At 52.3% G+C, this 15,159-nt stretch overlaps 2 protein-coding genes across 6 annotated transcripts in view; both read left to right on the top strand.

Moving 5' to 3' along the window:
• The first annotated feature begins 1,184 nt into the window (after positions 1–1,184).
• On the top strand, positions 1,185–4,597 carry PDE6G (phosphodiesterase 6G). Of its 3 annotated transcripts, none has more exons than XM_036997430.2 (4): positions 1,185–1,516; positions 2,981–3,133; positions 3,591–3,631; positions 4,075–4,597. In XM_036997430.2, the coding sequence occupies exons 1-4, from the start codon at positions 1,446–1,448 to the stop codon at positions 4,149–4,151; spliced, it is 342 nt and encodes a 113-aa protein (XP_036853325.1). In that variant the 5' UTR covers positions 1,185–1,445; the 3' UTR covers positions 4,152–4,597. The 3 variants fall into 3 exon arrangements, with proteins under 3 accessions (XP_036853325.1, XP_073092218.1, XP_017536111.1); XM_073236117.1 differs by having other exon boundaries at positions 1,191–1,516; positions 2,849–3,133; XM_017680622.3 differs by having other exon boundaries at positions 1,194–1,516; positions 2,929–3,133.
• Positions 4,598–8,303: 3,706 nt separating this feature from the next.
• Positions 8,304–15,159, top strand: part of NPLOC4 (NPL4 homolog, ubiquitin recognition factor) — a 57,898-nt gene continuing 51,042 nt past the window's right edge. Inside the window, exons 1-2 of one of the 3 annotated variants that reach the window (XM_073236108.1) lie at positions 8,304–8,463; positions 11,256–11,336. In XM_073236108.1, the coding sequence (XP_073092209.1) occupies positions 8,449–8,463; positions 11,256–11,336 (96 nt within the window). In that variant the 5' untranslated portion in view covers positions 8,304–8,448. Of the gene's footprint in view, positions 8,464–10,624; positions 10,676–11,255; positions 11,337–15,159 lie in introns of those variants that run through there. The other 2 variants (XM_073236107.1, XM_073236109.1) reach the window with 2 other exon arrangements.

Here is a 15,159-nt window from a genome sequence, read left to right as displayed (position 1 = left end):
ATGCAAATGTTCCCCTCTCCCCTCCATACATTCCAAGCTCTAATGCCATGGCCTGGCCAAGGCGGGGGCCAAGGAATTTGTGCCTGTTTTATCTCACTTAAGGGAAAAGTTAAAATTGTAATACAATTTCAAGAGGGATTTGAGCTGATAAACAGCATTTCACATAGAGATCTGTGGATGGGAGAACTAAACCACACAGCCACAAAACATGGTGCCACAGGCTAATACCTAGTAAGACACCCAGTAATTCAGGCTGTCATCTTGGACAGCTGTCATCCAGAAAGTGCTGGTTGGCTCAGAGAAACGTGACTATGGCAACACGTGTTTATTACACTCTATAATCTCAGGGAGCATCTAATCTAACCCAGTCCTTGTACAGATTGGAAAATGGCCCAGGAAGAGAGATTTTCCCTAGGGACTGCAGCACAGCGGAGCTCAGTGTGTTCCAGAGCCCCCGAAGGTCTGCAGCGTAGAGGTGGTGTATCAGAGGTGTGGGGAGAGATCTGTTTTCCTCAAAAATAAGAACTTACAAAAGGTTTTCTCTATGTCTATACGTATGTATACACATTATATGTGTGTGTGTGTACATGTGTATATATCCCACCCAGTAGATCCTATGAAACTAGCCTTAATTTGGAATAAAACAGCCATAGCAAACCTGTGTGGTGTGAGATGTCCCCAGAGGGGATCCATCGGCTTTGCCCTTCACAGTGGGGCAGACCCCATTCCTAGATGGCAAACACGGTGGTCAAGCCTGCCAAGCTTGTGGGATCTTGTTTTTCCTCATACATCCGTTTGTTCCTCAGGGACTCCCTGAGCATCTGTGAAGCATCGCCCTGGGCTAGACCCTAGGGCCCAGGGGACATCTGGGCCCATTCCAGTCTACTGTGGAAGGCAGAGGTTAACACAGAAATTACCCAAAAATACAACTACATGATAAATAAAGACGGAAAGCAGCACTGCCATGAGGTCTCCACAGCAGGCATCCTGGTCTGGTTTGACAGGTTGCCATAAGGATATGATGCTGGGGCAGAGCTCAGAAGTCCGGGAGGAGGGCGCTGGGGAAAAGGGAGGGAGAAAACACACCACACAGAGGAGCAGCAGAGGCGAAGGCCCTGGAGCGGGAGGGACGCAGCAAGAGGGAGAGATGAACGGTGAGGACGGTCAGGGAGGCCCAAGACAATGGCCGGTGCCATCTGGCCTTCATTTCAAAGATGAGCAGCTCCAGGAGAGAGTCCTGCCCTCCCCTGGCTATTCCTGAGCTCTTCCCCTTCCTCTCCTGACCCTGGTTCATCCTTAGTGGGTATCCAGGCTCCTGACCACACCTGAGGGGGAGCCCCTTCCATCTCCTGGAATCCTTAGCGGTGATGCCCGCCTGAGTGGCCTGCAATCTCATTAGTGTGCGTCAGAGGTGGTCTTAATCAGCTTGCCCCGCATGGGGATAAATGCCCTGCCAGCACCCTGCTGAGGGAGGCTGTGCCGCTCACACCCGTGGCCCCAAGACCTGCCTCTGCTGGTGAGTACTGACCTCCAGTTGCGTTTTCTGGCAGCCACTTACCCGGGGGTGTCAGTGGGTATTTGCCCAGAGGTGGGGGGCTGGCAGGCTTTCACCACCACAATGAGGACTGCGCCTGCAGGGGTCCACCCACCACCCTGTTCTTCGGAGGATGCCCAGCCTATTGCCTGTGCTTCCCCATGTCAAACTGGTGCAGGCTGTCCCCAAGGCCAGCAATGGTACAGGAGCCTCAGACCACACATGTTTAGCCAGCTTGAGTGGGCACTAGCCACAGGCTAGGGCAGCTCCGCCCGCAGTTTCCCTGGGGACAGCATCTAATAGTGAGAGCTCCGTCAGGTCTCAGGGCTGCGCATACCAGGCCCGTGGCCCAAGGGGAAAGGGTCTGCCTGGGCTCTAAGGAGTGGGTGTCATGGGGTCTGAGCAGCCAGGACTACCTGGCCCGCTGCTGTCCCCCTTAGACCCTGCGCAGATCTGGCTCCTGAGCCCTAGTCCCTCCCGGGCTGATGCTTGTCCCAGCGCAGAGACCGAACCTTAGGGAGGGAAGGCCCATGGCAGGGTCCACCCCAGTCCCAGGCACCCTGCACCCGCTGCCAAAGCCTCCTCAGCAGTTGGCCATCGGTCCCTGCATCCCGGTTGGTCTTTGCCCTGGTGCTCTAGAAGGCAGCTGGGGGTGACCCAAGGCTGGTATCAGGCATCGTGGCCCACAAGACCAGGGCAAGAAAGGGGACCCAAGAGGTCATGCCTTGGGGCATCCAGTGCTGGGGGCAGTCGCGTCTGCCTGTGCCATGTGCTCAGCCCCTGAACCTTCTGGGCTCACAACAGCCCAGATTAGATTCTCGCTCTGGTGCTAATAGGCTTGGAGGAAGCCAAGCTGCCCTTGGCCAAGGTCACCAGGGCTTAGGGCAAACGGAGAGAGGCTCTGGGGAGGAGGAGGGGAGGACATCCTGTGCGGTGGTGCAAGGACACCAGCAGGTGACACTGGCATCCAGAGCAGGCTCCAAGCACAGCTGAGTGGCCAGGGTATTTAGTAGCAGAGGGAAGACACTGGCCAGTGAGGGTCACAGCTCAGCTCAGCCGCTTCCTGCCCAGGCACCTGCCTTCCTCTTTCTTGAGTCACTCATCTCAGCACTGGGGGCCTGATGTGAATGAGACCAGGTGTTCCAACCCCCAGGGGTGGGTGGGAACACAGGGGAAGGGGGTGGGGAAACACCCAGTACTCTCATTCCCCCTGTCTGGCCCCAGATGGAGCCCCACAGTGCAGTGGCAGGGGCTTCCTGGGGGTAGATGCTACTGTCCAGGTCACACAAAAGATGGCTGGGTCCTGTATCTCAGGGTCCCCTCTGCTCTGAGACCTGAGAGGTGCATCAGAAGTAAGAGGGCTGACTGGGACCCCTGGCCTGGTCTGCCCCCAGCGCCCAGAGTGAGGGAGTCCAAAACCAAAGGTCACCACAGCGTCTCCACCAGCTTGGCCATGAACCTGGAGCCACCCAAGGCCGAGGTCCGGTCAGCCACCAGGGTGACGGGGGGGCCCGTCACTCCCAGGAAAGGGCCCCCCAAATTTAAGCAGCGGCAAACCAGGCAATTCAAGAGCAAGCCTCCCAAGAAAGGCATCCAAGGGTAAGCAGCCCAAGGGAGGGGCGCCTCTGTGAAGGGGTGGAGGCTGGGTGCCCCGCGACAGGAGGGGCGGGGGGGCTGCGCTCTAGGGAGGGGTCTGGGGAGGGCGCTGAGCCACCCTCCCTGGCTGAGGGTGGTCCCAGCATCCTAATGACGTAGGACAGTTCCTCAGGGCCTGAGCCGGGCCTGTCTCAGGGTGCCCCATTCTGGGACTGGGGGGCAGGTGGGGCTTGGGGGCTCCTGTCACCCTATCCAGCTGCCATTGCCAAATGGGCATGGAAAGCACGCCCATGACACCCAAAGGCTCAGCCACAGCCCACCAATTGCTGCGCCCCGTACACACCCAGGGCACACTCACACTCTGAGTTCTCAGGAACCTGCACTCAAGTGCATTCATGCCCCCACCCACCGCTACACTCTCTCCCTGTCCACCGTCCCTGACCGCTCTGTGTCCTTGCAGGTTTGGGGACGACATTCCAGGAATGGAAGGCCTGGGAACAGGTATGACAGCTTCTGTCTGGGGTCCATGCAGGTGCCCCTACTCACCCACCCACCAGTGAGTCCAGCCCCCCAGCCCCCCTGCCTCAGGCCAAGGCTCACTTAGGCTACCACCCCCCACCCCCAGCTTGTCCTTCATTTTCTTCCCCAACGTCAAGACCCTACTGAAGCGGGGGTTGTTCCCACTGAGCAGGTTTGCCAGGCGCTTGGAGAGGGGTCCTTGCTGTTGCCCTTCCCCCTTTCTTCTGGCCCGCTCTCTCGGGCCTGCTGCACCCATTCTCTTCCTGGATAGGGTGCCCACTTGACCCCCCTGAAGCTGGTGTGTCCTGGAAGGAGGGCTGTACACCTGGGACTTGTACCCGTACCATTTGGGAGGTGGACAACGGTACCAAGGGGACAGTGACCCCTGGGGCCCTCGTGAACCTCCTGTTCCCCTTCTCCTGCAGACATCACGGTCATCTGCCCGTGGGAGGCCTTCAACCACCTGGAGCTGCATGAGCTGGCTCAGTACGGCATCATCTAGCCTGGACCCGAGCCCAGGGTGCCAGGGCAGTCTCCACCGCTGCCCACTGAAACCCCTGCTCAGGATTCCTTTGAGGAGGCCCACCCTCCGAGGGTGTTCAGACTGCCCAGCTCATGTCTGGAGACCCTCCCAGGGCAGTTGCTCAGGCCCCCAGATGCACTTAACAGGAGCCCACCACCTCCCTGCAAGATACCCTCTCAGGCCAGTCAGGCCCTGCTTAACCTCTGGAGACCCTGGCCCAGACCCTCTCCTCTCGTGACTAGAAAGCCGGGGCAGGGCCTCCCAGGAGTCCCCCACACCCCGGTTCCCCGGCCTTAGGGGGTCCTGAAGGCACCAGCAAGGAAGTCAGACCTCTCAGAACTCATCACGCCTGCAGGAAGCTCATCCTTGACAACCTAGCTCACGCTTGCCGTCTCTGTTTTAAAATAAAATTAGTGTGTCTCTGCCTGCTCATCAGGAGTACTGTGAGCGGGGCAGGGCCCAGAGGCATGTGTGTCTTCAGCTGGAGTGTATGGACGTAGGTGCAGGGTGGTGGGGACAGCAGAGGTCTGGCCAGTCTGAGAGGGAAGGAAACCCATTGAGGGCTGAGCCTGGGCACCCCCATGGCTGGGGGCACAAGAGCAGGTAGGCCTGGGGGGTGGCAGGCAGCCCCATGTGCTCCCAGCAGTCAGAGCAGGCCTCGCCAAGGAGGTGGGGTCAGACAGGGCCCACAAACAGCTCACAGCAGGACTAAGGAATGTCTGCCCCACCTCACAGGTGAGGAAACAGGTACAGAGAGATTGTGCAGTTCGCCCAGTGACCCAGCCAGCCCATCCTAGTGTCCACTCATGCTGGACAAGCACCCACCTGCGGTCTGGCAATCCACTCCTGACACCACAGCCAGGAGAGCAGGAGCGCCGCCTTCCCCCCCAGACCTGTTCAGACTGTCCTGAGCCGCAGTCAAGGCCCAGATGCCATTCACAGGTGTGTCCACATGAGCCAAGTGTCCTCAAGGGGCATGTTTGCACAGCAGTGATCAGTGATCGTCGGGAAGGCCTTCTGTGACCCCATTTATGTGAAAGTCAGAAAAGGCTATGCTAACCAAGGGTGGTGAATCGGAGCAGGGGTGACCGCAGGGAGGGGTCGAAGGGGCCTGGGGGCTGGGTCCTGAACTGGTGTGGGGCCGCAGGTGATTAGATAAGAACTCCTGACACAGCCCACTTAAGACTGGTGTGATTTACTGTACAAATGATACATCTCAGTAAGATTTACTTCCCCCTGAAAGAGCACTCTCAGGGGAGAGGCCTGGACCTCATCCTAAACCACCCCAACAGGCAGGGAAGTGGGAGGGCAGGTGCCAAGCTGTGCTGAGGACATGGGACCTCAGAAGTGGACCTCCTGGCAGGGGTCGGATATCAGCGTCGGAAGTGGACTGCATGGTGGGGGCTTGGAGGTGGAGACCTAGCAGCCGATGTCGTTCATGCCCCACCCCCATGCTTGTCTGCAGGTCAGTGTTGGCCCACTTTGGGCCACAACAGCGTTTGTGAGCTGCTGGCACAATGAGTGGTCCAGAGGCAAAGGCCAGCTGGGCCTGGGGAGTCACAGAATGATGAAAGAGACATCAGGCTAAGTCCTGGGGCAAGGGGACCCAGGGGAGTGGAGGCCCAGCAGGGGCCAGAGGCCAGGGTGTCGGAGGTGTGTGGTTACTCAGGCACCTTTCCTGGGGGGGAATGGGATGACCTGCAGCCCCAGATCCCACCCTGGTGCCCCAACTTTGTTCTCCCTACTGCACCACCAGGACCCCGAGGGCTTACCCACCCTAGCCCAAATATTCCTGTGTTGGAGTGGGCGACACAGCCACCTGCTCTGGGAAACACTATAAGCTGCACCCTCATTCAGGCCCAGGGCCCTGCAGCCCCCTGGTGGTTGACAGAGGCCCATCTTCCCAGGACAATGCAGCAGGAGTTGCAGCAAAGCCCTTGGGAGGGCATGGGTGGAGGTGGCCATGGGAAGGGCAGGGCCTACTGTTCTGGGACCCACCCGTGTGGGGTGTCTCCTACCCTCCTTCAGTCTTCCATGGCCACATGGATGCAGGGCACTCAGACATCCAAACATTTCACACTGAGATGTCTTGTGTGATGTTCTTACCAAACCCCTCAAAAGTGACCTTCTAAGTGTGCTGGCTCAGCCTTTATGGAATGGTTCCTGTGTGCCCACCTGGTCTTGGTTGCAGGGAGCAGAGATACACAAGGCCTAGCCTGGGCCCAGTGTGTTATATGTGTTTGTGTGCACACATGAGTGTGCAGATGTGAGTGCGTAAAGGAGCATGCACATACGAAGCGTGTGTACAACTGTGTATGTGTTTACACATGTGAACATGTGTACAAGTGGGTATGAAGTGTGGGTGTGTGTTCATGTGGGCACATGCACACGTGTGTACAGGTGAGCACATACATGTGAGCACTTTGTGCTCTGGCTGCAGGCTAACAGGACCCACTGCCCATCCTGGTAGGTGGCCATCCCACCCATGGCAGAATGACCAGGGCACCCTGGTAGTGGGTGATGGCCAAGTGCAGGGTGTGCCCCAGCTCTCCTGCTGTGGATCCCTGAGTGCCAACATGCAGGGCCTCCACATCGCCCTCTGGTATCAAGAAGGCAAGGATGTTCTGAAGAAGTGGCAGGCAGGTATCCTCACAGGGGACAGCTAGGCACCTGCCAGGCTCACTGCACTAGCTGCCAGCCTCTGCCCCACTGAACCCCACTGGGATGCCAGTGGGGAGTCACATTTTAGGGCTTAAGACAGCCTCTGCTTGTTGAGATGGACCATCTTTCTTCCTGAGCCCAGATTTTCAGCTTCAGTAGGTGAATTCCCTGTAGCTCTGCAGTGTGGCCAGGGCTGTCAGGGTGCTGGTCCCCCAGCACTGTGGGGCCCTGTGTGGGCCTCAGCCTGGCAGGTTCTGCAGCTGGTCCATCAGCACATCCAGGGGGTAAGACAGACCCTGGTGAACTGGTTCATGGCTACAGTCCTGGAAGACCCGCTGGTAACTAAATGCCAGTTCACCCGATTTTTTCACTGTAAAAATGCGAAACTATTCACCACTAGATAACATCCTTTCTGGTTTGAGGTCCCTGGGCTGCCCTAGCCCCTGAGCTTCTCTTCTCAGAGACAGGAAATTCAATGTGGTCACCACTGTGTCCTAGTGTTTGGAGGGACCCCAGCCATGCAGACAGAAGGTAGCTCATGCCTCTCTGACCCCAGGCCACCCTTTGCTCTCTCCCTGGCCTGGACGGCAGTAGGAAAGCAGGCTCAGAGCAGACCCCCACCCATCACCCAGTTCTACAAGCCCTGGGTGTGCACCTCCCCACACCTCCCTCATTCCATCTGAGATGCATGTGAGTGTTTATGTGTGTCAAAGTTGTGGTGGGCTTGTGGGGCCCTCTGGAGGCTGCAGAGGGCAGAGGCTGCCAGGAGACCCTCTGCACCTGCTCTCATGGCAGAAGAAAGGGTGACCTCCTGGGAGACGCCACCTGCCCAGTCCCATCCCCAGCACAGTCCCCACCACCGCCCCTCCTCTTCTTTTGTTTGACATTTCAGTTCCAGCTTCTCTCCCGTTTTTTAACAATCATGGGCAAGGTCAGGTACGAATTTGCAGGGCCCAGAGCACAATAAAAATGTGGAGCCCCTTGTTAAAAATTAAGGATTTCAAGGCCGTGACGGCTGAGCGTGGAATCACACACGAGACTCTTCTGAGTGGCACGGGTCAGTGGCCGCGAAGCTGGCCCTGGTGGCATATTTCATGTGGCACATCCTGTGGAAAAGAAACATTGATCTGAAATGCGGTTAAACTCATTTATTTCTCTTACATTAGATGCAAGGGAAATACCTTTCTTTTGAACCATTTCCCTGTGACCAGGTGTATGGAATGACGTTTGCCCGGCGCCAACAACCCACGCCTGCTTGTGTTTCTCCCTGGACCTTCTGCGTCGCCAGGCCGCAAGGCGGAGCCCACGCCGTGCGAGGGGCGCCTCTGCGGGCGACGTGGGCGCCTCGAGCCAGGCCGGCCCAGGCCCGCCGTGCGCCTGCGCGGGCCGCCGGCACGGCCGGAACCCTCTTTCCGGGCTGCGCGGCCGAGGGAGCGCGTCGGGCGACGCACCGGACGTGGCGGCGGCGGCGGCGGCGGCTGCGGCGGCGAAGCTGGAGCGGCGGTGGCGGCGGCGGCGGGAGGCCGGGGCTGAGGCTGGGGCTGCGAGGCCCGCGGGGCGGCAGGCGGCGGCGGCGGCGGCCCGGAGCCCGAGCCCGGAGGCGGGGTCGGCCGCTATGGCCGAGAGCATCGTGAGTGGGGGCCGGGCGAGAGCGGCGCCGGCATGAGGCGGCAGATTTCCCGGCGCGGCCCGGCCGCCGCCTCCCCGGCCCCCTCCCTTCCGCCTTCGCCTCGCTTGGCCGCACCGCTTGGCGGCCTGGGCTCCGCCGGGCGGGGGGCTCCGCCGCGGGGCCTTGCCGGGCGCTGGCGGAGGGGTCCGAGCCCTTGGGGCCGGGGTGCGGCCTTGCTCGCCTCCTGTCTCTCCTTCCTGCGCCCTCATCCGCCCCAGCGAGCGCCTTGTCACCGCCACCGAAGGGAGGGCCCCGGGGGCAGCTGGGGCCCCGGCAGGGCCCCTCCTCGCGAGCCGAAGCCGCGGGGCACAGGCGCCCGACGCGTTCTGCCGCGCGGGGGCGGGGAAAGCTGACAGCCGCCTGCCCAGAAAGGAGCATTACAGAGGCCGAGTTCACTTTTTGTCCGAAATTAGGAATTGGCATTTCCTCTTCCCCCCGAAAGTTGGAAAAAAAGTCAGTCGTGTGTTAACTTGTGGAAAGTTTCCCCCAGAAAGTGTGTCTGGGAAAAAAAAACCCCAAAACCAACAGAGCGGTCGGACAGACACATTTTGGTTAAGTGAAGGAATATTTGGGATTTCCCTGGGGAAGCAAAGCAGGATTGAGCGGCAAGCTGTGTTCAGGCTTTCGCCTGTGGCGGCCTCTGCGGTCTGGCCAGGCGGCAGGAATGGCGTTGTACCCCTTCCTGAATGACTTGGGGCTGCGGGAGGCCAGCTCCCAGGGAAGCCTTGCCTCTAATCCCTCCCCTCCCTTGCTCTCCGTTCAGGGGCTCTGTTGAATGCAGAGGGGCCATGTTGAAACGGCAGAGATAAACTCCTTTTAAAATAGGATTTACTAATCATTGGGGACTTACAGAAAAAGGTTAAGTATTAGCCCTCGAAATCTGCTTTCAAACTTTCCCTTTACTGTAATACTAATTGAATTCAAGTATCCAGGGACAAGCGGGTTGTTGCAGACGAGGCCATTTTTCTGCTAATGTATATAAAGGCAAGGCTCTCATTGACAGCATTGGGTCTTGTTGAATTACTTAGATTGCGGTGAATTGAAACAGACCCTTTTCTAAAATTGACTTCAAAAGTTTGCTGTTCTCTTTTAATGCAGAAGGAGGTCTTCTAAAAAATCGTGGATATAAATATGATTTTTATCTCATATTTCTTTGACTCCCCCAAGAAGTGTTGTTGTAAGTAGGGAGACCTAAGTTACCAAGAGACTGTGTGTCCATGTTGCCAGGGGTCTCGTGTGTGCTTTACTTTGTAGCCTGTTGTTGGAGGCCAAGCCAGAACTTCCCTCTATACAAGTTAGGCTTGTCTCTTGGGGCTTCAATACTGGGCTGAGCTTGGAAACCCGGACTGCCATGGCCTTTTGTAGATGATCAAGTAGAATGACTTCTTAGGTTTTAGAACTCCCCGAAATGTGTAAGCCTCACCTTTCAGCTCCTCAAGGAGTTGGGTGTCATGCTTTTGACTGGCTAAATGAATGGTTGCAGAATCTCCCACAGAGAGACAGAGCTCTTCACCTCTTAGTGCTTCTCAGTGTTGGGAGACAGACTGCAGTTACAAACAAATGGAAATATCTGCCTGATACCCTTGCTGCATATTATGAAACCAGTTTTCTAGGTGTTGAACCCGGAGCAAAGTATACTGGAAATCAGAAGTCAACAGAATGTGTGTTTGCGCTCCAGACAGATGAGTGAGAAGGTTAAACAGATGTAGTTAAAAAGCAGAAAGGTAGGACATATTTGTGGTCTGAACAATTGGGATTTCATAAGATGTTTATTTGAAACAGAATCTTAAAAATTGAGAACAATACGGGGACAAAGTCTCTTGAGTCAAGTAACAATTCTTAGGAAAAGAGGCAGACTCAAGCTGCTTGAGGAAATTCTAGATTGTTCTGAATTTGATAAAAGTAGACAGTAGCTCTAAAGCCTTTGTGGCATTTTTGTTGTGTGTAAGTGAAAATCGTGTTTTTAAAAACAACAGCTTGTGACATTTTTTCATCTGTATCGTGTTTTGAATGTAACGCACAGTGTAGTGGTTGCTGATGAGAAACTGCTGCGTGAGTACCTTCCGGCGTGACGTTGTCGGTCTTTCCTCCCATCCCCTGGGCGGTTGGAGCATCGTCTGTCCCGTTTGCAGCAGGCATGCCGCTTCATGTTCGCTCACTAAAGCGGGAACTTGTACGTTGGCCAGGCTAGTAACCCACCTTCAAAAGGGCTCTGATGAGCATAAAAACCAAGTCCTAGAAAGTGGCGCTTTCTACCCAGTAGCCTTTCAGGGCTGCTGACCAGGCTTGCCATGAAAGTATTTTTTAAAATCCTGTGCTGAGGCTTATCAGAGTATTAAACTCCTTTATTTTCTTTTGATCTTTTTATTAAAAGTAGATAAAAAATTAAAAGATATCCTATGATTCAGGGTGGGGATTTTTCTTGCTATTTCTTTTTTTTTGGTAAATATGAAGAGAAACGTGTTAGTATTTCAGATATATATACTCTGTAAATAGTGGTTAAAAACTGAAGTTGCATTTTATGAGCGAGATGATAGCTGAGAATCAGAGCAGTAGTCTTAGGATGTGTTGGTGGGCCTCACACCTCTGCTTCATCTTTCACAAACATCGGGTTGGGTATTGCAAGGGGAAGGGAGGGCGAGGTCTGGCTTTACATTTCAGTGACCCAGATGCTGAAAGAGTGCAGATTTTAGTCTCAGTAATAGATCAGGATCAAACCCATTTGTGTAACCATCTTGTTTCATTTACAACAGATAATTCGAGTCCAGTCCCCAGATGGGATAAAGCGGATCACAGCAACAAAGAGAGAAACTGCTGCAACATTTCTGAAAAAGGTAGCTGTGGCGGGTATTCACCTTTCAGGATCTTCTTTATCCTACCTGTTACTCCCGTCCCATCCTCTGCCTTTCTCTCTGCCTCACTTCCTGATTCTGCCCACCCTGCACATTGCTTTTCTCTGGCATGATTGGTTGGATTGATAGTGGGGTTTGTGTCACAGCGAGCACTGCTTACAATTGTAGTTCTGACTTTATTTGCTCAGGAAGCGTTCCTGAAATCCTAGGATTTCCCTCTGGGTAGTTTGTTGTCTCCTTGCATAGGGAAACAGAACCGAGAGCTGGTCAGTTGGAAGTGGTTGGAGTCGGAGAGAGAGAGTTTAGTTTTGACTGCCTGACCAGCGGCACAATAGATATCTCTTAGGAGAAATTTTCTTGGGAATACTCAAAAGCAAACATATTTATTTCTCTGAAATATGTTTCCCAGCAAATGAAAATCCTTTCCTCTGTTTATTAAAATACTATGGGTCAATTATAAAAAGTTCCAACAATACAGAAAAGGATAAAGAAGCAAGTAAGAATCACTTGAAATTCTACCACCCGGAAATAACTGTCAGCATAGCACATACACACGCATTCCAGCAGACATGCCTGTGAATACACTTAGTAAAATGGAATTGGACTGTACTATCGCTGTACTTCATCAAATCTAAGACATTATTGAGTTTAAGGAGAAACATTCATACTACTAAGAAAAGATGCTGTCACGCTTGCTTTCCCTTGTCATTTAGATTTTAATTACATAAAATGCTTTTTAGATTTACTTGGAAATAATTTTAGTTGTGTATTACTTGTAGGCGTGCATAAAAATAAAAAGCTAAGTGAAATCAATTGGGTAGGATTGCCCTGTGATGTCACACTCTGAGTCTAGCCCTTCTGAACTGTTTTTGGCTCAGCTGTCAGTGTCTGTTTTACTGCAGAAGGTCATCATCTGCTCTCAGGAGGGTCAGTGGGCCAGCTGCTGACACCTGTGCTTGGGGCTGGAATTCTGTCTGTCTTACCAGACCAGCTTAGCAACTGGGATTCGTATTCTTTCCCTGATTGATCATTAAATGGCTTATTGGATAGAAATGCTGACAGATGAGAGTTGCCCAGCCATGCCACCTGGGTGGCAAGTAGATATATGCCCAGGCGGTGACCCATATGGCAGTCCTGTTGTCCTGCAGGCAAGAACTGTAAGCTCGTCAGACGCATCCATTCCAAAGATGTCAAAATCTTATTTGATAATTTTTAAGACACTTTTTTTCACTTAATAGATTGTGGACATGGTTCTATGTCAATAAATGTAGGTTTACATCTTTTTTAAAATTGTGGCAAGAAATAACACATAAAATTTTCTATCTGAATCATTTTTAAGTGTACAGTTCGGTAGTGGCTGAGTACACTCATGTTGTGCAGCCATGATCCATCTCCAGGAATTTTTTTGTCCTGTAAACCTGAAATTATACCCATTCACAGCAGCTCCCCTTTCCCTTGCACCCCCCCACCCCCCGGTATTTACTGTCCTACTTTCTGTCTCTATGACCTAGGCTCCTCATGTAAGTGGAATCACACTCATTTTTAACAGCTACTAATTTGGCTGTGCATATGTGCTCAGTAAGTGGGTTTTGAGAGGGCCTTCTTGTCTCCTCACAAACGTGCCTGAAAACTGTGTCAGCTGTTCTGCACTTGCTGGCCCCACACTTGGTAGCCTCAATCCTGGTTTAGTGTGTGGCCTTGTGCCCTCTAAGGAAATGGATGTTTGTAAGTGTGATGAGATGTTTTATGCTGACAGTGTCTCACAGAATCTTAAGAGTTCTTGGTTCGTTAGGGACCATCTAATGCTTTACATTCAAAAGTTCTCTCTCTGAATCATCAGACCACAGACCTTCTGGGACATGTTCTTCTGTGCCCACCAGTGCCCCTCGTCGCCTCCGTACTGAGCTTGCTCTGTTGGGTTTCTGTTGTTGCCCCCCTGAAATGGTCCTTAGTGAGTCATCCCAGGTCCTACCTGCTCCAGTAGTGGGCGGTTCTGTCCTGTCTTAACTGGCCTCTGAGCAGCACGTGACAGGGTCCCATCTTAGAATACTTAAACTTTTTTTTTAACCTTGAAATAAGGTATATACTAAGAAGTGCTTGAAAACATAGACAAATGAGTGATGACGGGCAGACATCCAGGTCAAAGTGGGGGCAGGGCCGGCACTGCAGAGGCCCCGCCCTCCTGATGAGACTCCCACTGCTTCTCCCTCCTGTGTTTTGCCACCTCAGTATGCATTTCTCAGCCCTAAATTTTAGTTTCACCTGTTTTTCTGAACTTAACACAAATGGAATCATGGCACATACTCCTTTTTGATCCTTCAATTATAAATGTTTGTATTCTATAACATGTTTCTTATTTTATAGCATTAATTACACATCAGAATTACCTCAGATGTAAATACAAAGTTTTTAAGATTTTAATCATGTTCTTATGAGACTCTGCTAAAATTTCTTTTTTAAATGTCCAGGGCCTTGTGTTAGGTTTCTGTATCTTTAGATAAAAAACTCACAAAGTTCACAGAAGCAGTTACTTTTTTTTTTTTTTTTTTAATTAAGGTGTCATTGATATACACTCTCATGAAGTTTTCATATGAAAAACAATGTGGTTACTACATTTACCCATATTATCAAGTCTCTCCCATACCCCATTGAAATCACTGTCCATCAGTGTAGTAAGATGCCACAGAGTCACTGGTCTTCTCTGTGCTACACTGTCTTCTCTGTGACCTCCCGACACCATGTGTACTACTCATAATACCCCTCAATCCCCTTCTCCTTCCCCCACCCCTCCCCTTTGGTAACCTCTAGTCCCTTCTTGGAGTCTGTGAGTCTGCTGCTATTTTCTTCCTTCAGTTTTGCTTCGTTGTTAGACTCCGCAAGTGAGGAAAACCATTTGGTTCTTGTCTTTCTCCACCTGGTTTATTTCACTGAGCATAATACCCTCTAGCTCCATCCATGTTGTTGCAAATGGTAGGATTTGTTTCTTTCTTATGGCTGAATAATATTCCATTGTGTATATGTACCACATCTCCTTTATCCATTCATCTGCTGATGGACACTTAGGTTGCTTCCATATCTTGGCTATTGTAAATAGTGCTGCAGTAAACATGGGGGTGCATATGTCTTTTCAAATCTGAGATCTTGGTTCCTTTGGGTAAATTCCTAGGAGTGTAATTCCTGGGTCAAATGGTATTTCTACTTGTAGTTTTTTGAAGAATCTCCCTATTGCTTTCTACAATGTTTGAAACTAATTTACACTCCCACCAGCAGTGTAGGAGGGTTCCCCTTTCTCTGCATTCTCTCCAGCATTTGTTGTTCCTAGTCTTTTTGATGTTGGCCATCCTAACTGCTGTGAGGTGGTATCTTACTGTGGTTTTAATTTGCATTTCCCTGATAATTAGCGATGTGGAGCATCTTTTCATGTGCCTGTTGGCCATCTGAATTTCTTCTTTCGAGAACTGTCTGTTCATATCCTCCGCCCATTTTTTAATCAGGTTATTTGCTTTTTGGGTCTTCAGGCTTGTGAATTCTTTATATATTTTGGATGTTAATCCCTTGTCAGATATGTCATTTACAAATATATTCTCCCATACTGCAGGATGCCTTTTTGTTCTGCAGATGGTGTCCTTTGCTGTACAGAAGTTTTTTAGCTTGATGTAGTCCCATTTGTTCATTTTTGCATTTGTTTCCCTTGCCCGAGGAGATGGGTTTATATTCAAGAGATTTTTGCCTATGTTTTCTTCTAAGAATTTTCTGGTTTCATGACTTAGATTCAGGTCTTTGATCCATTTCGAGTTTACTTTTG

This window comes from Manis javanica, chromosome 4 (assembly GCF_040802235.1).
Source record: "Manis javanica isolate MJ-LG chromosome 4, MJ_LKY, whole genome shotgun sequence".
NCBI classification, from domain to species: domain Eukaryota; kingdom Metazoa; phylum Chordata; class Mammalia; order Pholidota; family Manidae; genus Manis; species Manis javanica.
This window is presented reverse-complemented; position numbering and strand designations above follow the sequence as displayed.

Coding starts and splice junctions, on each gene's coding strand:
- PDE6G (XM_073236117.1), top strand. CDS start 1,446: ATGCCCTGCCAGCACCCTGCTGAGGGAGGCTGTGCCGCTCACACCCGT. Junction 1,517..2,848: donor CCCAAGACCTGCCTCTGCTG/GTGAGTACTGAC, acceptor CCTGTATCTCAG/GGTCCCCTCTGCTCTGAGAC. Junction 3,632..4,074: donor AATGGAAGGCCTGGGAACAG/GTATGACAGCTT, acceptor CTTCTCCTGCAG/ACATCACGGTCATCTGCCCG.